Source organism: Acipenser ruthenus, chromosome 1 (assembly GCF_902713425.1).
Source record: "Acipenser ruthenus chromosome 1, fAciRut3.2 maternal haplotype, whole genome shotgun sequence".
NCBI classification, from domain to species: Eukaryota; Metazoa; Chordata; class Actinopteri; order Acipenseriformes; family Acipenseridae; genus Acipenser; species Acipenser ruthenus.
The window spans coordinates 104625570-104651269 of NC_081189.1; the positions used below are offsets into that span (position 1 = coordinate 104625570).

The 25700-nt window shown below is 37.7% G+C and overlaps 1 protein-coding gene across 4 annotated transcripts in view; it reads right to left on the reverse strand.

The window, feature by feature from the left end:
• LOC117420687 (serine/threonine-protein phosphatase 2A 55 kDa regulatory subunit B gamma isoform) overlaps window positions 1-25700 on the reverse strand; it is a 117781-nt gene that overhangs the window by 73739 nt on the left and 18342 nt on the right. The window contains exon 1 of one of the 4 annotated variants that reach the window (XM_034034220.3): window positions 6894-7634. The exons of 2 other annotated variants lie outside the window; for them this stretch is intronic. Coding sequence is in view for 1 of the 2 variants with exons in the window: in XM_034034221.3 (XP_033890112.1) it covers window positions 6894-6963 (70 nt within the window). In the remaining variant the exon portion in view is untranslated. Of the gene's footprint in view, window positions 1-6893; window positions 7635-25700 lie in introns of those variants that run through there. One more of the 4 variants, XM_034034221.3, reaches the window with a different exon arrangement.

Consider the following 25700-nt stretch of genomic DNA (forward strand, 5'->3'; position numbering starts at 1 on the left):
CTTTCATTTGAAGCCAATCACAACAATTATTACCGTACATGTCTCTAAAATAGCAATCCCAATTGCAATTCAAAGGAATTGCAATTGGGAATTGATTTTGAAAAGGAAATGGATTTGAAAAGCAGGAATTGACCCCAACCTCGTGTCTCAGTGCTTGAACATGGGGTTATCCACCATGTGGTAGACATTATAAGTGTGACCTGAAACACCTCTGTGAATTGCAAGCCCTGCTGGATGCAAAACAACAATGATGTCAAAACAGCTTGTGTTTTGTTCTCTTTGAACCCTGGTGACCAAAGCTCAGTGCAGCAATGCAAAGGACCCTGCAGATACAGCAGCAAATAAACATGTACATGCAAACAGGCACAGAGAGTAATATAAAACATATAAACACATATAATAAAATAAACACATATAACCTTACCTCAGGAAAAAACAGTCCAAATAGCATCTCCATAGTACCCAGGAGCATTTGGGTTTAAATATGAATGCTGAAATATGAGGTCTTACAGAATGTACTGTACACTCAGGGGTATTAAGCAAGAAACACATTTAAGGCATACGGTGCTGTAGTATATCAGATAATAACCTCAATAGAAGAGAGAAAAGCCCATTAAAAATAAATAGTGTTATTGTCTGCAATGCATAAAAAAATGAATGCCTTTCAGGAGAAAACTAATGAAAACCCCCAGGTCACCAATACACTTGGGTAATATGTATAGTTCTTAAGCACCACCTCATCGTGCACAGATGGATTTATAATGAATTACTGCTTCTTTGGAGTTAGTTATTGCAGCAAGAGGAACTTTACATCATGACTTATTTAAAAAGCTAAGAATTGGAAATACAAACCAGGGTTGGGGTCAATTCCTGTTTTTCAATTCCAATTCCAATTCCAATTCCTTTGAAGGAATTCGAATTTATATTTTAGAGGCATAATTGTTGTGATTGTTCAACTGCTTTCATTTGAAGCCAATTTAATTGACTAACAGTGACTTCAGTTTAAGTAGTTTGTTGCCACTGCGAGACACTCATTTAATAAATAATCCTAACTGCAATTTGGATTAATGATGTGCTAAAATTGATTAAAAGGGATTTGGAATTTAAATTGGGAATTGATTTTAAAAAAAAGGAATTGGAATTGAAAAACAGAAATTGACCCAACCTTGCCACAAATGAAGCCCTTTACAAGATTATTTGGGGGTTTACTCAAGTATGGATTCTAAGACAGCTGTTTTGAAATCAGTCACGTGGGCTCTTCTCTCGGTGCAACCTTAGTTGCCAAGCATTACCGCATCTGCTTGTTCTCGGAAGGACCTCAAACCTGCAGCTCAGGGCTGGTTAAATGCAATGTTTCTTGCCCTCTGCCCAACCATAGGAGATCCATTAACATGAATCATCAATGACAGAATGGCAAAACAAAAATCTTATAATGATCCCGGGATAATTTACACATGCCCTGTCACTACAATTGTATCAATCAAGTGCAAGTGGCTCGGTGTGATGTAACCCAGTCCAATCTGCACATTTTGTGACTATAAATATAGTTTAAAGTTATTTGTCTTCATAATTGTTTTGTTACAATCCATTAAAATCTGACAAAAGTTTAATCTAATGCATTAAAACTTCAGCGGTGTCAGCACACTGTTACCTCTGCTCAGCCATCTTACACGATTACAATGCAGTTCAGTATACTGAACAGTGAATACTGCAATATATGTATTTCCCTAAAGTAAAATAGCCTTTTTATCATAAAGTAGGTAAACTCTATATGATCGTTACACAAACACTATTTTCAGCCTTGCGTTGGATGTCAGCTACAGTATAAGTAGGGGTCTACCTAAATCCCACCCCCTACTGTACAGTAGGGGGTGGGACAAAGTCAGTGCTGCATTGTTTTGATTTAGGTTGCAGCATTAGAGGTAAAATACCAGAAATGAACAACAAAGCAAAAAAAGCAAAGTATATTACGTCTGATGATCGTTTCAAGATATTTCCCAAAGAAACTGTGCATGCAGATGGAGGTCATTGTTTTGCACATCTTCTAATGTGTCTTTGGAGAAAATATGATCCATCGCTATTTAGCTTCGGAATCACACATTAAACAAAAGGCTACTACAGAGGGTGCTGAACAGAACGTAAAATAAACAGCTTTCAGAAAACAAACTGGAAAGTCAGCGCAGACAAAAAGTATTTCTGTCGGTTGTAGCCAAGTTAACTCAGTACCACAGGTATGATCTAGCACAGCCACCTCGCTTCAAACAACCTGCTGCTTACTTTTTAAACGCAGTTAGAATTTTAGACCCGAATAGGCACGTTTTCTTTGTTTTGACTAGGTACTATTAAAATAAATTATTAGATGGGACAAATAACATGGACAACCAACCTGCTGCATATATTGCCTTTATTAAAAGTATGCCAGATGCCCTTGGGTAACCAAGTTTTGGAACTGTTTCTAATCGATTTCCACATCAGTATAACTTGGTAAAGCTTTGCCTTACGCTTCCAACCAATTCAGTGGATACAGAACGTGCAATCTCAATGTATGGGCAAGTCCACACCAGACAGAGAATGTCGGCAGCAACTGCTGGGGGATGTTGCATGCTTGCCTTTAACAAATGACAGTGCTCTGTTTTAGTAAGGAAGTACCACTATTTTTAGGCTTTTATAGTGCTCTGAAATACTGTCTACTTAGGTTTATTTAATGTTTAAACATGTCCGCGAAATCCTAATTTTATTCCATAACCTACCCGCGAAAAATACGTACATCTACCGCAATTTAATTAGACCCCGAAACTGAACCAGAGATTTCCAAGGATTTACAGACTAGCAATTAGCCTGGGCTTTGACTCTGGCAAACATGTTTCATACACCACTTACCTCAGCCAGTGCTCATTAAGGAGCAGGGAGACAACATCATCGGGGACCTGCAATGGAGCTCTCTCACAAGCCTAAATAAGCACCTTCAACTCTTACCTCTGCTCATCTTCATAAAATAATATGCTTGTACCTAAAAAGGCTGCATGAACGTTACATAAACATCTTAGTTACATGTACTGTAATATGCAAGTTGAATCAGCAGTGGGGATGCTGTAATAATACAGCGAGGAAAAATGCAGCTGGCATGCGGGTGGACAACAGAAACTAAAACATTTATATAAAAAAATAAACATAACAGCCACATAGCCAAAGTTATATACAATTTAAAAGTTTTGTATAGCTTAACAAGGAAGGGGTAGTGCCTTCAACGCTCTTTGGTGCTAAACCTTTTTTCCAAAAAAAAGAAAGTCATTTGAGTTTCTGCAAGTCAATTGACTGCAGTCTTGTAAGTACAGTTACAAGAACAACAATGTGCAGCTGACTGGTTACTTGTACAGTGGTGACCCCGTGCACGGGGGCTCTTAAATCACTGGGGTGTTCAGGCTCCAAATGGAATTCAATCACCCCTCAAATCAATACTGTGCTGTGTGGCCTACATGTGCAGCATTATAACCACTAAAAGCTTCTGTTAAACTGCTGACCAGCAATCTTTGCAGACAATATATATTCAAACACCACTCTGTTTCCTTAAAAAGCTGATCTGCAGAAACAGTTTCGGTAATATATTACAAATATGCCAGGAGATCTGTTGTAATTTATGTCAAAGGGTTTTCCATGACAGGCCCCATCCCTCTATGCAGGGGCCATTGCTTTCTGTAGGGAGTAGGTGTCAAGAACCTTGTGGTATGGAGCCCAAATAGACGTTTCAAGACTGGGTTGATATAGATTTATGGTTAAATACTTGAATACTTTCACGGATATCCGCGTGCTGAAGGTGCAGCGTTTTGCACAGCAGAGTCCTATCAATATGACGTGAACCCACAGCAGTACTGTAATAGTCCATGTGCTGAGCACCTGTCTCTTTCATCAAGTCAGACCTGGAAGACCTCTTCATCAACGCAGCCTTACCTGCTCCATCACTAGAAATAAACCTTTCATCGCAGAAAAACAACAAGCAGTGCAGTATTGAATACCACAGGTCTGAAGACTGAGTTGTATGAATAATTCATGCAGGCTGGTGAACTGTGTGACATGGTTTGCACTGCAGGAATTCATTAAAAAAGGAACCCATTCCCTTGACATCCATTTTTATTAACTGAATTTGTTACAGATATAATATCGGAGACTGCCACCTTATTATCCACATCCACAAGCTTATATAGTTGTATTGGATTAGGTTTGGATAGGAGCACCCTAAGCTATTCACTGTTTATATATACTGATATTACAAAATAATGGTTCTAATGCTATCAGCAAACACATTCACATTTTGAACGTGAAACTACTTACAATTAGTAAACTCTGTACCTATTTTTTTTTCCCCCAGCCAAACATGATCTATTCCATCGTGGTGCTTTCATAAAGATTTCCGTTTCCATTACAAAAGCCCAAATGTATAAGGGCAGAACAAAAAAGAAAAGAAAAAAAGAATTTGCATGATGTACTCTTAGGTTGCTCAGAGTGAACTGCTGATGCTCCAATGTAAAATAAAAAACACACAACACACATCCCCAAATCATCTGTTACCATGGCACAGCTGAGCATAACTGTGAACACATGAGACTAAACTGGTCTGAATGTTTCAGTTTTATTCATGCCAGCAGAGAAAGATGGGGTCCACTGCACAAACAAGAATCCTAGGGAGGGAGGCTAGAACTACTATGGAAACAGACAAAACAGTAATGATGGATTACTATCTCAGTGAGAAGGAAGAAATCAGCATCAAATATCCAGGGATATTAGGACCTGACCAGATGGTAAAGCAGATCTTAAAGCTATGTTATTTCTATTTGGTAAGTTATTGTAGCTAAATTTGAGCTGTTACTAATATCTTTGTGTTGGTATTATTTTAATAAGCCGGCGATAATACAGCAAAAGGACATTCAGACATCCACTATGCTACCCAGTATACTGTTTGCCTTTGAGAAGGTTAACTGCAATGCTGTTTGGATGGCCATTATCCTTCTTCCCAAAAATCACTACAGCCAACAATGACCTGAATCTGTTTTTACACATATGTACTACAACACTGTAACCTTTGTTTAAAGCAGAATGTTCATGTCATCAATGATCTGGGAAGTCATTACAGTAAATGGCTTTTTATTGTATTTCGAACACACTCACTCATGACCTTTATGACTTTTTTTTTTTTGCTGACTCACTGCATCATTAGTAATCTGCTCAGACCCACAACTGCAGACATGCAGACATATTAAATTGTACAATCTAGATTTTTTTTCCCTCTCCTGTCTTGACACATAATTAAACTGTATACTATTTCTTCTTATTAAAATGTTACCAGTATTAACTGAAATATAAATCAAAATTATACTGTTTCATGTTCAAAAACCTGCAAAACTGCAGAGGACAAAACAGCTGACCCAGGACTCTTAATCTGCAGTTGTCACCGGAACTTCGGAAGAGACACCAGATTTCAACTTTATTACTAGAAATAGACAATGTGCTTGCCTTTTAATTAACCTTTTGACAGCTTTTATCCTTTTTCACAAAGATAAAAAAAGAAAAAAACTAAGGCAACCCGTATAAACCTGGGATGAATCCACCAAAAAATAAACCAACAGAACTGAAAGAGCTGTCTCCAGGCCATCTAATCAGAAATGTCATCACAGAGAACTGATAAGAAGGCACCTAAAACTTTCTATTAGAGTACAGTACGTTTAAGCTCACTGTTTTCCAAAGGTTAAGCCTACCGCTTCAATCAGATTTGATGCAGAGATGCACATGCACAGGGATTGGTCTCATGTAATATCTAAGAGCAATGTATTAATGTTCAGCAGTGTAACAAATGGAAGGGCCAGTATTGGAATGGACTCTCCCATGTGAAAAAAAAAACTGCTATACTATTCTACATTACTGCCAAAAGAATACTATAGATCCCAAGATCACATATTTACAAATATAAAACAGTACATAGACTATTGATTGGTTACATAACTGAATACCCTCAGTGAGGAAGAGCTGTTATGCCATTGCTTGTACTGTATAGTTATATAATTATTATTATTATTATTTGTTTATTTAGCAGACGCCTTTATCCAAGGCGACTTACAGAGACTCGGGTGTGTGAACTATGCATCAGCTGCAAAGTCACTTACAATTACGTCTCACCCGAAAAACGGAGCACAAGGAGGTTAAGTGACTCTCTCAGGGTCACACAATGAGTCAGTGGCTGAGGTGGGATTTGAACCGGGGACCTCCTGATTACAAGCCCTTTTCTTTAACCACTGGACCACACAGCCTCCATATAACCCAACAATATACAATAGCTCATAGATAACTGGTATTGTATGCACAATACAGGAATAGACACAGTAGCTTTTAGTTTTTCATGTCCTATTAACTTTCACACAAGTCCCAAATGAAAAAGAATTACTCAGTCTCACTGTTGGTTAACTTTGCTATTTTCAGGTATTGGTCAGGTAGAGAGGCTTTTTATTTTCTTAAGACTACTCTTGCAACCTATTTAACTTGTATTAATAATTGCTAAAACAAAAAGTACAATACAACCATAGGTAAAAACACAAACAAATCACAGAAATGCATCCTTTCATCCTTTTGAGCACTCATTAAATCTAATGTTCTTCATTAAAGTTATCCAAGTAACCAAGGACAGCTCATTCCAGAAGGCTATACTCAATTAGGCTAATACATTCTTCATAGGGGTGTATGGACTACGATTGCACACTACTGCCAACTGGTACATGCCAAAAACCACCAACGCCACTAAACAAATAAACAAATAAATAAATAAAAAGACAGACAGACAGACAGACAGACAGACAGAAAGCAATGAAACAGTTAACCATGTCACAATAACAACTTTGCAACACTACCTTCAGTCACATAGTTGTGGTCTCGTAGAAAGCTGTGGTTGATTTTCCGGGTGTCAATGTCCTCGCCCATTTACAGCAGGATTACTCAGCATGCCCATCCGCAGTGGACTGATTGAATCCGTAAGCTTCCTCACAGGAGCACCATCCATGCTGCCACTGCCTAGCAGAGGCGGAGAATAGGCAGGGGTTCGGAGCGCAGCATAATGAGAGCCAAAAAGAGCGATGTGGCACAGATTTGGAAATTAAGAGCAAATTTTAAAAAAGGACTGGCAGGTAAGAGGACAACACCACAGACAAACACTCACACACACACAAAAACACACACACACACACACGCACGCACACACAAACACAAAAGCTCAGCTTAAAAAGCAAAGGGAGGGGGTAAGTAAAAATAAATAAAACCCCAGCGGGAGGTGGTCCCTTGTGTTTTCTTGTGGAGCTGCCGCAGCACTCCTCCCCGCAGTTAGAAGAACAAACCAGTCCTTTAGTCAGGTACTCCTCAAACAAGCCCCCATGCAGTGCCGACTCGGTGCATTCACTGCTCAGGAATCTCAATAGATTCCTGCTGGATGGGATGCAGATAATAATGAGCGTGCCTGCTTACTTGCGTGCTGCTGCAGTAAGAGACAGTGTGTGTGCCTGTGTGTGCGTGTGTGTGTGAGTGTGCGTGTTTGTGTGTGTGAGTGAAAGAGAGAGAGAGAGAAAGAGAGAGAGGGAGGGAGAGGGAGTGTTTGAACAGATACTGCTGTTGCCTGCCACAGCCACACTACTGTCATATGTCTGTGCTGCATCAGCGTTGGCTCCTCCCAACTAAATCAGCCTCTAGCCATGATCTGCATTTCGAGAGACTGCAGGTGATTAAAGCTAGTCTCTGGGATATACAAGCAGCTGAGGAGTAGGAATCTGCACAGCTCTGGTTTGAGAGATACACTTACCTAATGTCCTCTCATGAACAGCAGAGCTGCTTATGACAGAGTCATCACCTAACCTAAAACATTATTTATGTATTTATTTATAATTAAATTGACTTTGCGCTATCAATCTGCATATGGTGAAGCAAGCTGAAGGAGTGAATGGTTTACAATCTGAAAATATGTGATTATTCAGGGTAGGTTTGCCTTGTAGAGCAGACACTCAAAGATGCCCCCATGTAAGGTAATTGGACATAAAACCAACTAAGCCCCCATGTGTCACAGAAAGGTGTTGGATAACAGACAAGGTGTCCGCATAAAGGAATGGAACATCAATCAATCAATCAATCAATATTTATTTTATATAGCACCTTTCATAGTGGACCACCATCACAAAGCACTTGTCTATGGTACACTTCCAACTCCCTCACACATGAATATGCTACTGGATTTTAAAGCTGTCTACAATCATGTTCAATTTTAAACTAAAATATGCAGAGTCATTATGAAATATGCCACACCACCAAATAAAAAGGCTTATACAGGTTTTCTCTGCAGTCATTGGATACTGGATTAGTATTTTACTGGTCATTGGTTAACAAGTCAGTTCTTGGCCTAATCTTCCAGCTATTGCCCTTCCCTCAAACATTTCATAAGTATTCATTTAGAACATAACATAAGAACATTTACAAATGAGAGGAGGTCATTCGGCCCATCTTGCTTGTTTTGTTGTTAGTAGCTTACTGATCCCAGAATCTCATCAAGCAGCTTCTTGAAGAATCCCAGGGTGTCAGCTTCAACAACATTACTGGGGAGTTGGTTTGAGACTCCCACGATTCTCTGTGTAAAAAAGTGCCTATTTTCTGTTCTGAATGCCCCTTTATCTATTTAGTAAACTCTCAGTTGTTTAGACAAACCTATTCCACAGTATCTTTTCCAAAGGCTTTAAATAATTGCCACTGTGCACTGGTTGTCAAAAACAGTACTGTGGAATGCTGAGCTTTCCCAAAGTCTTAATAGCAATGACTTTGAAAAGTATAAAGCTGTTTTTAAAAACAGTATGGTACCCACTAAACTTAGTATTAATTTCAAAAGGAAACATCTGCTTAGATACACATACACCAGGTTTAACAGTGTTTTTTTTTTTTTTTAAGGGTTTCTAATAAAAATACATTTAAGTGTATCTTACTTGTCATGGATTCAAAGTCGTAGGTCTTTGATCCACCTGTATTAAAGATTCTTACGTCTTAAATGGGTACTTTTTTTTTTTTTAGTTACCAACAAAAGAACTTCCCTGCCAATTTGAGTTTTTATTTTATTCACAACATTAACAACACTAATATTATACAATATACAGGTTTCTCATACTGTGAACGGCAGCACAGGACAGACGTCAGCCATTGCTTGTCACAGTTTATGCTTTGATGTAACAAAGACCATTTTTTATATATCTAATACATTATCTGTCATTCCATTCTTTAAAACCTTTTTTTAACAGTGTTAACAGAAAGGAGCGTGTCTGCTGAATGCATCTAATAGTAAGCTGTGCTGTTCTATTCATGTGATTGTGCTGAAAATAATTTGCTGCCATTTTAAAACCAACAACCCATTTTGTTAAAATCACAACAGTGTGAGCATCCTAGATTTCAGAACTGTGAATGGGTAATGCAAACAGTACTGCATTATTGCCAATAACCTGGAGGTCGCTCTAGTTACTGCTTCAATAGCATGTACTGTACAATTGATTTTTCTCTCAGTTTCTTTGCAGGCTCAGGCACTGTGCTGTTTGTAATCTGAAGTAAGGATTACTGATGAGGTGGTTTATTTGTTTTTCTGTTGATGACAGAAGGCTGTCCTGTGTGTCGATAGACTTGGCTTGAGGTGAAGTGAACTTGGAAACTACCTAGAAAGGAGGGGAGCAGCTCTTCAACGGCTGACAGCTCTGGGAACCCACAGACATTACTTCCTCCCCCACTCAGCTTGTCATGTTCCATGCAGTTCCCAGGATACGATTCTAATTAAGCAAAAATGCGTACTGTTATTTAATATTGTAGCGTTTTCAGGGTTCAAAGGGATGGAGGCTGAAGCAGGCGTAATTTTCAAAAGGCTTAACACTAGAACCGCCACGGTAGTCATTTTGACGGGTTTGGATTTAAAATGCAAACGAATCTGCGTTTGTGAATGCAATGCGGTTGTCCTTTTATTTATTTTTTGTATTATTTTTTTTAAAACGGACAACCGCATTGCATTGACAGCACACAGATTTGTTTACATTTTAAATCTCATTAATCCCGCGGCGGTTCTAGTGTTAAGACGAATTTATTTGACCCCAGCCTTTGGCCCGCCCCCACATAAGCACGGGACCACAGCCGCACTTTCGTACCCAAACATCCATCCACTAACCCTCCCCTTCCTCTGGGGCAGTCACAATATGTTCTATAGAGGTCCTTTACAGAAAGTGATTTTCATGATTTTAAAAGTACAAAAAACAAAGTGTAAAGTAAGTTACACCAGTGCTTATGGAAGAAAACTTTCAATATATCTTTCTTACTATTCAATCTGTCACTCACAGCTGTAAATACAACACTGAAACTCTTAGTTTCAGAAACAAGTATTTACAGACTGAAGGACTGACTCTGCCAAGAACTAGTTATACATGCAGATATACCGTAACTAACAAAAATAAAATCAGAAATTTTTCTAGGCCATCTCAATTCAACATCCACTAAATTCTATTCTAGTCTATATTTGTTCAGAAGAAAATGACATTCAAACCCTTCTTCTAGAGCCAAGTGTGAAGTGTTTTTCTCAGCTGCTTCCCTGAATATGCCTTTTTGCTACACAGAGCAGTCATATGCCATGTTTTCAGGAATCCTGGCAAATATGTCATCGCTTTGCACATACTCACCTAGCTTCACTACACACGGACGTGTCACTGCACACGAGCAAAGGTGTCTTTTTAATAATCTCTGAAGGCCAAAGAAACACAGGTGCCTGCTCTTACTCCATGGCTCCAGTGGGAAAGGCAACAACAAGTTCACTGCCTCAGAATTCCAGAATTTTAATCTTGGCCCCACATTCAGCAGAGCTGGCAGGGGGATTAGCCACCAGTCAGTGCTGCAGATTCATTTGTATGCTGCCAAACAGGACATACAAGTGTGCATCAGTTTGAAAGCATGCACATTTTAGAAGTATCTTGCGCAAAACTCAGGATTGTGTAGAATAGAATATAAAAACGTAGAATAGTTGGTCGGGATTCTGTATTCCATATTCAGCAAGTGCACAATAAGAAGCAGTGTTAAAAATGGAACATATTTTGCCTGGGATCACACAAATAGGATGTAGAATAAAACATGCACCCCCCCCCCCCCCCCACAGTTTTTATAAAGCACGGACAAAACTAAAAATATTCAATGGGAGAAAGCTTCATAAATAAATATTTTTCAGAAATATTAGATTCATAAGTAAAACCATTTTGGTTTTCGAAATGCTCATTGCTTTATTTAACACATAAACCAGATGCATGTTAAGGCATCTGCAAAGTATAATGATGATAATAACAGATGAACTGCTCCTCTGGCAGATCCAAGTGATAGATACAGTACAGGGTGTGAAGGAATGAGCTATTCCTCATTCAAAGAAGAGCTGCATTTTCATGAGAGGTAATGAGAAAAAGCAAGTATCCGACACAAGGTCAAATAAATGTGCTTACTTGGTTTGCATTTCTGTTGGCTTCCTTTTAATGAAGAAACATATGAATACTATGAAATATTACAAAGTACCTGATTTCACTCTAATCTGAAGAGCTCAGAGCCCTGCATGCCAATTTATCTTTGTCTACCACCTTACTAAAAAGGTCGTAGCAGCAGGGAAGAAAATACCTTATAAAACCTTCCAAATTGAACTGAAACATTTTTTTTTATCTTTATGACCTGAAGATTCCATTTTTTTTTTTAAATCACTAAGCTACAGTGGATGCAAGTAACCTAGCAACCAGTTACAAATCAGCAGAACATGCTGGAATTTGGAAGCAGATGTAATTGACTCCGACTCAAAAGGGTTGTATACCTTTTTCTTCAAATATACAGCAGGTTCCGTTTGTTAGCCACTGCTACCTTTCTAAAAAAAGATTTTGGAATTAGCAACAAATGCTTATAGTAATAGAATACCCTTCTTATTTTCCAACAAAAGAATGGAAACCATGTATCCATTATTTAAATACAAAAGCATCTGAACTCCTTTGGGTGGATGTTATTCTGCAATATTGAACCATCATTTTATGCTTGTCACCAAATCTGCCATATCATTTTTCTATACATACTGCTGAAAAATAAATGCATTTGGAGGGGGGCATATATATATTTAGAAAATGATTCAGTGCCGTCAGCCAATCAGCATCCAGCTCTAGTGGGCTCTAACAGACGGTAGATGCCCGTTGGAACATCTCAGCACAACTGTGAATCACATTTAAAATCAAGCCGCGTGTATGCGACCTTCAGCCAAAGCCTTTCTCTCCTGAGAATGCTGCTACACAACCTACTTGGTATACCTACAAACCACTGGGGTCTACAATACTATCCTCGGCTGTATCCTCCAAACAAGACTCAAAACCAAACCAATCAAGCAGTGAATCCTGTTCCTGTCACTATCGCACCAGCCAATCCACTTGTCAGCTCAAATGACGCTCCAATAACAAGCAGTTCAGACTCCATCGTACTCGGACTGTTCAGTAATTACTCTGTTCATTTCTCAGGCAATGTCTAAATTATAAATAGGGATTTAAAACCCTAACAAGGTTAATAAAGATAATTTTCAAAAATCGATTCACCAAATAAAAACGAATTGTTTTTCTGTCTTTGTATGTGCAGTAGGTCATCCTTGTTTTTTATTTAAAAAATGTTCGGGACTATTTTTTTAGAACGTCTTTACTCAGTGGAACGGTACCTGACAAATCAGTACAAGTGTTTTTTTTTGGTTTTTTTTTTTTTCAGAAAACAATGATAAAAATAATTTTCTAATAGCGATAATGCCCTCTTGATGATGGCTCTACAGTGTGATAGTTGACCTTGAATTTCCTTAGCGCTGTCGCCTTCGGCTCTGGAAGCATATCCCCTCGCAGTCAACTATCACACAGTAGAGCCATCATCGATGGGCACGATCGCTTAAATATAACATATGTATAACTTTTTGCTCAACTTCCCACTTATATTATGCATTGAAACACAAAACATTTTGTTTTGTTGGCTGTATAAATAAGCATGTCCATACACTCATGCTTACAGTTTTGGTGGAGTTTGATGCAATTTTATTGTTTTAAGAAATCATCATCATCATCATCATCATCATCATCATCATCATCAGAATTTATTTTTATTTTTACTAATACTAAATATCAATACTAGTTGAATTTTATTTGTTTGGTCACTGCGTGAGTTTTACTTGGGTCATCCCAAAATTTGCCCTGCAAGAATGACTAAACTGTTGCAGGTTGGGAATGCCATGCATTATTAAACACGTTATTATTATTATTTCTTAGCAGACGCCCTTATCCAGGGCAACTTACAATTGTTACAAGATATCACATTATTTTTACATACAATTACCCATTTATACAGTTGGGTTTTTACTGGAGCAATCTAGGTAAAAGTACCTTGTCCAAGGGTACAGCAGCAGTGTCCCTGACCGGGGATTGAACCCACGACCCTCTGGTCAAGAGTCCAGAGCCCTAACCACTACTCCACACTGCTGCCGTTGGCTTATAAACCTTGATTTAGTGATTTTTCACAGGTTACAAAACTTAAAACAATTAAAAAAAAAAAAATAAAGATGTGGCCAGCACTACATCTACAAAGGCAAACTTTGAATATTTATCATCAGCACTGCTGGAAAAGGCAACTTTCAGTGTGGACAAAACTCACACCTCCTGTTGCTGACCTCAAAAGATCATTCACAGGTAGCTCCTCAGTACCTTTCAGACATGTTGCCTGAATACATCCCACCCGTTCTCTACGCTCTTCTACTGCAGGGCTACTGACTCTCCCAAAGGTTCGGCTCAAAACAGTGGGAGGTGGGTCAGTCAGGTACCGTGCTCCCTATTTATGGAATTCTCTGCCGACACATATCAGGGACTCAGCATCCGTACCAAGTTTTAAATCTAGATTAAAACCCTATTTGTTTGACAAGGCATTTTTTATTATTATTTTTTATATATACAATGTTTTGATGCATTTCACCAAAGGCGTTTTATAAATCCCTATTGTATTTCATCAATTTATCAAATATACTAAAGCAAGACCAGAACACTTGCATTGCAAGGTCTTTGTCATTCTACTGTTGAAATAACTGCACCAGCAGCTCAAACTGCAATGACAGCTATCACCGACGACAAGAATAAAAGATTAAAGTAGGCTGCCCCTTAGGCTGTTTCACACAGACATTCAGACCTACATGTGCTCCTGTTTTATTAAAACATATGTTATACTAAATAAATCAAATTCAATTTATATTTACTCAGCTCTTGTACATGTAAACTGATTTCTCATAATTGCACGGTTATTGTTTTTGCATATTGCATGATTTTTGTTTGTACAGTATGTGCAGTAAAGGAGGCAGATATAAGATACCTGAATGTATAGGGATGCAAAAAAATGAAGGAAATAATGCCATCATTTCTATATTTATATAACAGTGTTTAGTTTATTCACTTGTTATTTGCTCCAATGCTGTTACACAACCCAAAGATATGTTTTCCATTTCTAACACTGCATTTCTTGATTTGACTTGCTTGTCAAGGACCACGTCACTGCTCCTTCACTGCTAATACTTACTAAGATCCATCCCTGCAATTTAGAACGTTTGGCTCCAGGGGTGTTCCTGATGATTAAAAACATAAATAAAACCATTTCAAAACTAAACAGGTTGACATTTGTCTTAATTCAAATATGTCAATCCATATCAACTTTTATTTATTTTTTTTTAATTCAAATTATGATTTTATTTCATCAGCCTATCACCTTCTATACATAAAGCAGATTATCCCTTACATTATATGGTTGATCATTATTACAGTCCAACCAAGTACTCGACAGGTGCCAAACTGGTGAGAGAGAGGGTATCAAAATAACAAGGGTGCTTAAAATACAATAAACAACATTTGCATGCCAGCAATTATTTTTCAGTTCAAATTACACCGGTTTTCTACATTTTAACTGATTACGTGTATCTTGCTGATGCTAAAGGGAGAGAGTACAGGTGGTTAAAATTGTATCATTAAAAAGAAAAAGTGGTGGTTGCAGACAAAAGAATGGATGAGCCAGGAATGTATTCATTGGCTTTGAAATCACTTCCAGAAATAGGAGGGAGAACCCACCACCCCCCCTCCCCCTGGTAAATGACAATATTTTATATTCCAAGTTCCTTTGGCATTTTTATTAAAAAACAAACAAACAAAATGCCCTCTTATTACCTCAGATTTTTTTTTTCTTTAGCATTGCCTTTTTGTTTCCTATTATTTGGTCGCCTACCCAGCAGTACAGCTCGCACAATTCTCTTGGTAAATCAGGGTTAAAGGGTTAAGGGAACATTTGGCATGGTGACAAATTGCTGTAATTTCTGGAACAATCTGAAACTCTGTTGGGACACATGGTCCTGGGAGCCCAGTAACTAATGATAACCAATGTTCGTATTCTGAGATGAGTGGTAACAGTAAGAGTAAAGTAAATTCCTTATGAGGCAAATTCAAGTACTTGGTCAATTTCTTGAAAAAATGAAAGAAACATGTTTCGAAAAGAAGTCATGATCTATTTCCTCATCTGCAGACATAAGATTTTTTAATATGTTATTTTAAATTCATATCTTACAATTTTGTTTCATATTTTGTCTATGTGGCTTGGCTTTATACAGGTTTGCCTCAGAATTGGGCTTTTAAAAAGGTATGATTGAAAACAATAGAGATTGCCCATATTCAGATCTTCAGAAATCCTCACCCAAAAAGTATACTATATTATGAAGTTGATTCAGACCTATTTGTATGTCATTAATTCAATGTATTTAGTATTTAATATATAATGCACCTGCTAGGCAGGAATAATGGTGTTTTCAGTTTACTAACCGAGATACTGTACTGACCCTGATAAAAGCCATACTGTATTCGCTACGTGTTTAATAATTCCAGTTGATCTTCATTTTAATACAGGGAGCATTATACACTGTGTGACTAAATCGAGGCTGTTTTACCCTTTTCATAAATGACTGGTGACTGAATGCATCAACCAAATGTCATGAACTCCAGAGGTGGTCTTCATAAGCAGAGGTGGTTCTTCAAAAGCAATCAGCTCCTAAATACTCGGGTTGTTCTGCTGAGGATGTGACCTATTTAAATCCAGCTTTATCTCACTGCGCCAGCAAACAAGATCCTGACTGGTGCAATCAGAGCTGCTTGTATCTGTCAGTTCCCCTGCATCACAGCCACAGCTGCTGCTAAGCGCATAAAATATGGATTACCTGGGATACAAAAATAACTAAACCCTATCTCTGAACATGCACTGTGGTGGCTGTAATAAAAGCATTGGTGTATTGGAAGAGAGGGGAAAGACGTCAAGTGCAACAGCAATTGCAGTGGTACTGTTGTGAGAATTATCATCATCATCATCATCATTTTTTGTGTGTGTTCCAAAGCTTATTTATTTTATTTTAATGGCCAGGCAGTAAGCCTGTTATAGCAGTGATGTCACAATAACAGCTTTGCTAATATTTAAATTCAGAGAGCCCATTAATGTTTTTTTTTTTGGGGGGGGGGGGGGGGGGGGGGGTTGATTTGGCCCTTGCCTGTTAATAGTTAAATTAATACAGGGCAGTTTGTCTGTAATTAGACTTATCCTGAGAAATAGTCATCGTCTAATTAGTATGTACCCTGTACTGTATTTTTTCTAATAAAAGAGCACAACTTGGCTTATTATTTATTTATTTATTTATTATTTTTTTTACGTTTCTGTTGATATAGTTTGCAATGTCACAGTTACTGACTGGCAATGACAAATAACTGCTTAAAACAGCCCATAAGGCATATTCTTAATTTAGTCTCTTCTAATCCAGTATCATCTACTTGGGGGAAATCAGAGCAACAGCAAGAACGGAGTTCAATATCTTCATTTTCACACACTTTTTAAATTTTATGTAATGACGACTGCATTTGTATAATTTCTGTGTTTATACTACTGCTAATTATTACTACAGTTAAAATAAAACAAAAACAAAAAAAGTGTCAGCCTATCTTCATAGATCATTCCTGTTAACTCTGGGATTAGTCTGGTTGCTCTTCTTTGGACTCTCCAGGGTCTCCTTTGGTGACGAGAATTGAACACAGTACTCCAAATGCAGTCTCACCAGCACATTACAACCTCACCATAGCCTCATTGGATTTGTACACTTTTAGTCAAATACCCAAGCATTCTCCCTTTCTGACTGCTTCTCCACACTGCCTAGTTGCTTATAGCAGTAAGTCTATAACACCAAGGTCTATCTCTTGGTGAGCTGTACCAGTACTATACCCTCCCATTTGGTATTTGGATCTTACATTTTTGTGAGTGGCATGTAACAATTTAATTTTTAAATTATTTGCCACATTCCTGCCCAGTTCTTTATGCCATCTAAATCTTTTTGGATTTCCTGGTTGTCTGAAAGCATGTTTGCCACTCCTGCGTTGTCTGCAAATTTGACAAGTTTGCTAGTTATCCCCAGATCTAAGTCGCTGATGTAGAGAAGAATCAACAGGGGTCCAAACACGGCGCCCTGCAGCACCCCATTGAGTTCACGACTCCAGCTCGAGGTTTCCCCACTTCTACCTCTGCATACTTATACATAGTGGCTGCCTGCCAAACTAAACAAAAAACACTTTTCTACCATTTCTTTTCCTCACCATTCTTTAGAATATGAACTTCCACAGATAGATTCCCCTTGTTTCGGGTTTCCCTTCCTCAATGAGACCATGGTTCGATTGAGCAATTGCATATACATAGACCAAAAGAAGCAGGTCTACAGTATGTTAGTATTTTTGTGAACTAAAAGAATATTACCAAATTTAAACAATACAATAACTGTGCATACGCAATATGTTCTTACCAAGATTCGTCACAATTGAATACAAAGTAATTAACATGGGCAATAACAATGCTGTATATAATATATTTATTATTGTACTTGTAACTCATACAAAATGTACATATCTATGCCTCCATTACATCCCCAGTGCCATATATACTTTAGATTATGAGTGTATAAAGTTCTTAATACCGTAATAAACACATAATATTGCTTCACAATTCACACACACAATACTGTATATTTAACTCTAAACCGTAAATATATGTTAAACAGCTAAATTATGTTACCTTCAAACAGTCCAAGAATCAAGTTCGCTTTACAATGAAGGCCAAATTAATGAGTACATCCACTGGCTAACATGATGGATGAGGTTTCCTGTGCAATGCTCAGGAGGATTACATGTAGCACTATGAGGAAAGTAAAGTGAAAATGTCATCTGATAATCAATGGCAAGTGTCATCCAGAATGATCCAGGCTGCGGCAACAGTGTCCAGTACTGAACTTGCAAGTTATCTTCTAGCTGCCTGTCACAGTGTTTGCTCCTGGGTCAGCAGCTGGCTTTGTAATGGGTTTGAAGTATCACGAGACCTGGAATGTAAGTTTCATTCAAAACAGGCCTGTTTTAGCAGAGTGTCAGTGACAGCCTTTTAAACAAAAGTCTTCAAGGCATGAAGATTCATTAAAACAATAAAATAAATCAGAGATCAGCTAACAAGATTTCAATAATGCGATCAGGAGAGATAAATAAATAAGTCTAATTGGAAAAACAATCAAATCCAGGCTATGCAGTACAGTGGCTCTCAAAAGTATTCACCCCCCTTGGACTTTTCCACATTTTATTGTGTTACAACATGTAATCAAAATGGATTTAATTAGGAGTTTTTGCCACTGATCAACACAAAAAAAGTCCATAATGTCAAAGTGAAAAATAAAATCTACAAATTGTTCTAAATGACTTACAAATATAAAACAGAAAATAATTGATTGCATAAGTAGTCACCCCCTTTGCTATGACACACCTAAATAAGCTCTGGTGCAACCAATTGTCTTTAGAAGTCACATAATTAGTTGAATGGAGTCCACCTGTGTGCAATTAAGGTGTTTCACATGATTTCAGGTTAAATACACCTGTCTCTGGGAGGTCCCAGTTGGTTAGTACATTTCCTAACAAAAACTACATCATGAAGACGAAGGAACATTCAAAGCAAATCCGGAATAAGGTTCTTCAAAAGCACCAATCAGGGGTAGGATATAAGAACATTTCCAAGGCATTGAATATCCCCTGGAGCACAGTAAAGTCTATTATTAAGAAATGGAGAGAATATGGCACAACTGTGAATCTGTCTAGAACAGGCTGTCCTCAAAAACTGATTATCCGGGTGAGAAGGGCACTAGTCAGGGAGGCCACCAAGAGGCCTATGGCAACTCTAAAGGAGTTACAATCTTCCACGGCTGAGCTGGGAGACACTGTGCATACAGCAACAATAGCCCGGGTGCTTCACAAAACTGGTCTTTATGGGAGAGTGGTAAAAAGAAAGACATTGTTGAAAAAAACTCACATCAAATCTCGGCTAGAGTTTGCCAGAAGGCATGTGGGAGACTCTGAGACCAAGTGGAAGAAGATTCTATGGTCTGATGAGACCAAAATAGAGCTTTTTGGCCTCAATGCTAAGCGCTATGTTTGGCACAAGCCTAACACCACACATCATCCTGAGAACACCATCCCTACCGTGAAGCATGGTGGTGGCAGCATCATGCTATGGGGATGCTTCTCTGCGTCAGGGCCTGGAAAGCTTGTGAAGATAGAGGGCAAAATGGATGCAGCAAAGTACAGAGAAATCCTGGAGGAAAACCTGCTGAAGTCTGCAAGAGACCTGGGACTTGTGAGAAGATTCACGGATCACGAAAATTACAACCAGACATTAACCAGTCAATACAAACCCCAGTAGTCCAAACTGCCCTATAATCCAAACCAATAAAATCAATTTCAATATCATAATTAATTTTCGTAGCCTCTGTATAATTGTGTATTATTCAAAATAGTTTGATATGGATTTTTGATTAAATGTAAAGCATAAAAAATAAAAATAAAAATAAACATTTGGTATCATACATACTGTATTTCCAATCAAATCACTAATCTTAATAGGGTCCAGTCCCACCTGGATTGGATTAGTGAGAGTATTACTATATGTCCTATTCAAAAATCAACAGGAGTGGGTATTGCTTTGCATTACCTATATATCTCCAGTTCTATCAAACTATACCTACTGTAGCACTGAAGGAAAAAAACAAATCCAGCGCTTTGGTAATGATACTTTCTTAAATCTGTGTCAGACACAGATAATCCTCAGAGATCTAAGAAACTCCCTTGACTTCTTGTAGGAAGACAGTACTTTTCTTGTCTTAAAATATTACTTCCCAACGATTTCATTTTGTGTTTTCTTTGGTGAGCTTTAGCTCTACTACAAAGCTCCTTTTGCTGTCCCCAGTTCAGATTGGCTCAGGGTTGTGTTTAAAATTTCATAAACTCTTTCAAGCTGCTATTACATACAATGCAAAAATACCACTGTAGCAGGACAGCGTCAGGAATGAAAGACTCTGAGACAAGACGCTGCAGTTACAGCACTGCTGCACACGTTTATTAAACAAACAAAACACTGGAACAAACAAACAGAGGCACGGTGGCCAAAATTAAAGGTTTGCACAAAAGACTAACCAGCTGTAGGCTGGCCAATCACCTTCACTACATGTAGTCAAACTAAACAAAGGATTTCTCCTCCCTTATATACATGTGACCACCCCCCAATTAGCACTCAATTACCTAATTGGAAAATGGCCACACCTGTGATTGTTGGACGGATTTAACCCCAAGCCTGCCAACCTTGCATTCCCACACACACTATTTACAGCAGCAGGGCTTCTGCCCTGCTACAACAACTTATAAAAAGGTTTATTACTTGAGAAATGCATGTCTAATTATCAAGTAAAAAGTTTTTTTTTAAACTAGATAATTACCACAGAACTGAATGCATCCTGAGAATTACAAAAGTAGTCGATGGAAAAAAAAAAACTAAAACAAAGGATTATAAAGGCCTGGACACACCAGTGCATCGCGTCGCTTCACCTAGCGTCACTTTTTGATATAATGGATTGCTATGTACCCTCACACACTAGGGTGTTGCATCGCATAGCACCTAGGTGCAGCGCGTCCAGATGTCTCCCATGGCAATTTCTGACGCCCGCTCCTGCAACGCGTCTGCACTCCTGGGTAATGTCAGAAATGAAAAGGCGGAGGCTCATCACTTCGGAGATGGACTTTCCAGGCAAGTTATTTATAGGTCTGTAATTACTTTGGGAAATTGAATGGGGTTTTGTCACGTCATCTGCCTTCACCCGCTTTCATAAAACTATAATCCATAAACACAGCTAAAACTAAAGCCTGTCAAGAAATGTCAAACACGCTGTACTGCAATCCTATGAAATGAGGAATTGAAACATGCATTAAAACTGAATAAATACTATCATGTGATTGCTGATATAAGTAAAAAAATGTTTAAAAAAATCAGTCACTGCTGTGAATCATCGACATCCCGGTCTGATTCATATACTGTGTGTTGATTTGTTGGTTATGTAGGTTAACGTAGACTCCTTCCTTACATCATAGTGTTCTGTACACTTGACATTATTATTATAATGGTTTTTTTTTTAACAAATTATATACAAATACATCCTGGTTCAAATGAATTCTGATAAACCAATTTTCATCTTTTTCCATTTCTGGCACAGAGAGGATCATATACCTATACAATCACATACCTGCGTCAGTAACCGTACAGCAGAGTTATGAAATTGTAAAATTAAAAAAAAACACCACCAACAACTACTATGTTTTCTATGAGATATTTTTTAAGTGTACGAAATACAGTGAGTATATGTTATAGCATTGTAAAATGTCTTATGCATTGACTTAGAAGATTGATCTGTAACCTAGCATATACAATTGATCCAGGAAACCATATTCGCATTGCACAATTAATTAATATGACTGATTATTTTATTTGTATGTGCTTTGTTTTGCTGATTCAGTCTTTGTTAAACCAAAAATATCACTATGAGCTACAAGATGTGCCGGTCAGATCTTTTGCTGCATAATCAGTTGCTGCAAAACTGTGGTCTAGTAATATCATTGACTGTTTACACACATGTATATACAGATAAAACGTTCACACTCACACACACACACACACACGTACAAATACGCATAAACACATACTGTGATTGCACGGTACTAAAGATGATTGAAGATAAAGGTTCTTTATTTTAAAAGACTATCTAAAGTTATCTTTTTAAGAAGTTCAAATGGAAATGTATGTTCAAACTTATGTACAGTACGAATCTCTTCCTCCCCCTTCTCTTCTGTTGATGTCACACTTTGCATGTCTTCCCAAAACATATTTTCTTTGTGCATTAGGTAAGAGCAACATTGGGGGAGGGAGGGTATTTTCACACTAACTGTAATGCTATAAAATACTTTTTTACCCGGGAAAGGGAATTGATGCTTGGGTATAGATTTGCCTGTGTAGCACTGTCTACCACGCGTCCAAAAAAAACGAAGCGACATGCTGGTGTGTCAAGGCCTTAAAAAAGTGCAAGCTGCACAAATAAAGTGTAGACTCTTCACAAAAACCTTCTAATACAACTGAAACCATGCATGTGCTAGTCATGGGCACCAGGGAGATTAATCAATCAATGACTGATTAATTGAGGCTTGCCAATAGAAGCCATGTCAATCAATAACCGATTAAAACGCTGAATCACAGAGGGAGGGCTGTCAAAGTTGTAATGTCATATTGTCACATGATTTTAATGGAAAAGGCTGTGTGTCCAGTATCAGCACTGAGTATTGGAGCAACAGAACCCAAACCAATCAGAACGATCACAAATATACAAAAGTGAGGGAAATTTGAAAAAATGCAATTAAAACAACTTTAATAAATTGCTTGTCATGATACATGTTTGCAAAACATCACCTTAATACAGACAGAAATAGGGTGCTCTCCCCTCCAATACCACAATATTCAATGAGATGTGTGACTAAAATGTGCGTCACGAGCAATGTCAGTACTGTCTGTCAGGCTTTGGAAGTAATAGGACAAGCACACAAAGGATTCTATATGGGTGGTTTCATACTGTGGTGTATAAATCAATTAATTACAAAAGGGCGTAAGAGCAGGTCACTGTGGTAGCTAGCCAGGCTCTTGGGATTAATGTTTGCTGCATCCAGCTAGGAGGTATCCTGGGAAATTAGAAACAGTGCTACAAAACAAATGTATATAATACCGTAACTGTGGCTTAGTGAAAAGACTGAACAAGGAGATATTAAAGTGTGATTGCATTCTTCATCTTCTCCATCACTGTATGGCATTAGAATCCTCCCTTTTAGGTCTCCATGCTACATTCGTGAGTTCGTAAAATTCTTTAACATACACTTCATTATTTTATAATTTGCATTTGATACTGTTGTGTGAATGAAGGGAATGGTATATGAACGGTTATGGTCAATAAGCCATCTGCCAAGGTTCACAATTTTCCTAGATATTAAAAGAGTAAGTAGCGGGGTTGCGAAAAATATAACGTTACACGTCTCCACGTGTTGCTACAACTGTTTAAATAACATACCTGTCATTTTTCTTTTCATTGTTAACATCCTGACAACTTTTTACATGGGTAACTTTAAAGTCTGTTTCAAAATGGCCTAGTCTAGTCCACTGATAGTGTCAGGATTATTGCCCACATTGTCAAATGGGTAACACAGCAATAATAATCCATGATGTGGTACGGAACAGAAAAGCCAGAGCACTTTTTTAATTTTATTTTTTTTAAATCGCTCTTCCTACAGTGATTTAGAGGACAGATCTCAAAACCCCAGTGCACTAGAGCGGCCATTTTGAAAAGCACTTTGAAACAGACTTTAAAGTTAGAAGTGTAAAACGTTGTCAGGATGTTAACAATGAAAATAAATCCCAGGTAAGTTATTTAAACAGTTGTAGCAACACATGGGGATGTATAACACTATATTTTTCAGAACCCTGCTATTTGCTCTTTCAGCGGACAGTTCAATATAGGACTTTATATATATATATATATAGAATACACAAAGATATGTAAGGTGCACATCAACCAGTCAGTCATCACTCGAACTACGGGGTGAAGATGTAGAGCATCGTATATAGCAGAGAAAACACTGCATCAACCACAAACAGAAGAACTTATATATATATATATATATATATATATATATATATATATATATATATATATATAGAGAGAGAGAGAGAGAGAGAGAGAGAGAGAGAGAGAGAGAGAGAGAGAGAGAGAGAGAGAGAGAGAGAGAGAGAGAGAGAGAGAGAGAGAGAGAGAGAGAGAGAGAGAGAGAGAGAGAGAGAGAGAGAGAGAGAGAGAGGATTCATCAACCACAAACAGAAGGACTATAGAGAGAGAGAGAGAGAGAGAGAGAGAGAGAAAAAGAGAGAGGATTTTCAAATTGTACATTGTCATAAACAAATATAAATAATAAAAAGGGACACCTGAATCTGAGAGAGAACATTGCACTTTTTTCAATCTCCAATAATGTATCCAGGCTGTTATTACAAAGAGAGTGCTTCTGGATACATTATTTGGAGACTGAAAATCCTAAGGGGCTAAATGAATGTACGGAGTTGTCCTCATTTTTATGAACTGAATCCATTAATGGTTTATAGAGTAAATAATGAAGACTATCAACAATTAACTTAAATATTCTACATTAGGCTAATGGATGTTTATATATATATATATATATATATATATATATATATATATATATATATATATATATATATATATATATATATATATATATATATATATAGTCTGGATTTACAACTCTTGTGTGCATATAAAAAACTTTTATATTTTGTACTTTGTTTAATTGCTAATTGACTAGATCTTTAAAATAACCTAGTAATGGCTTTGTAAAGTGTTTTGTGTGGTTTGAAAATGTTTTGAAAATGATTTTGTATTGCATGAAGTTTATTTTGAGTTTTAGATTGGATTATCTGTTGATTGATGAACTGTTGAGTTCAGCCGTTGTTTGGGTTGATGAATGGGAAAGTGCTGTGTTTTTTCTGAGATTATATATATAGACACACACACAAACACACACACACACACATTCTGCATTGGTTGAGAAGTACTCGGTCCTACAATGTACACAAACTAAATGAAATACATGCAGTTATAGCTGCAGCACACCTTTCAGTCCTCTTTCCCTGTCTAGCCTCAAACACCTTTGTCTCAGTCACAGTTGCTCTTTAACCTCCCAGGACCAGAGGAGCCTTCCAGTGCACTGCAGGAAAATGATTCCTGGGTCCCAAGGTGGTGAGGGAATGGAGCACTTCAGAGCTGTGTTTAACCTTCGCAACCTTAAGACAGCTGCATGCTCTGGAGATATCAGATTGCAGGTTATATTTCGAGGCTTCAGCCCTCAAAAAAAAAAAAAAAGCTGTCCACTATACAAATATTAACCAGTGACATTGACAGAATCACAGTGAAGGACAAACTGCTGCTTCATCAACTGTTAAAGGTTAACCTTTGCTCTGTTTAAAGATGTTACGTTGTCATACAGGTTTTTAAACATCTTTGTAATCTTTTTTGAAATAAAACTGCATTTGGAAAATAAGAATATGTTGAGGTGTTGCAGAAATAGCCAACAAAGATAGACTAGTATATTCTTGTATCTGAATTATAG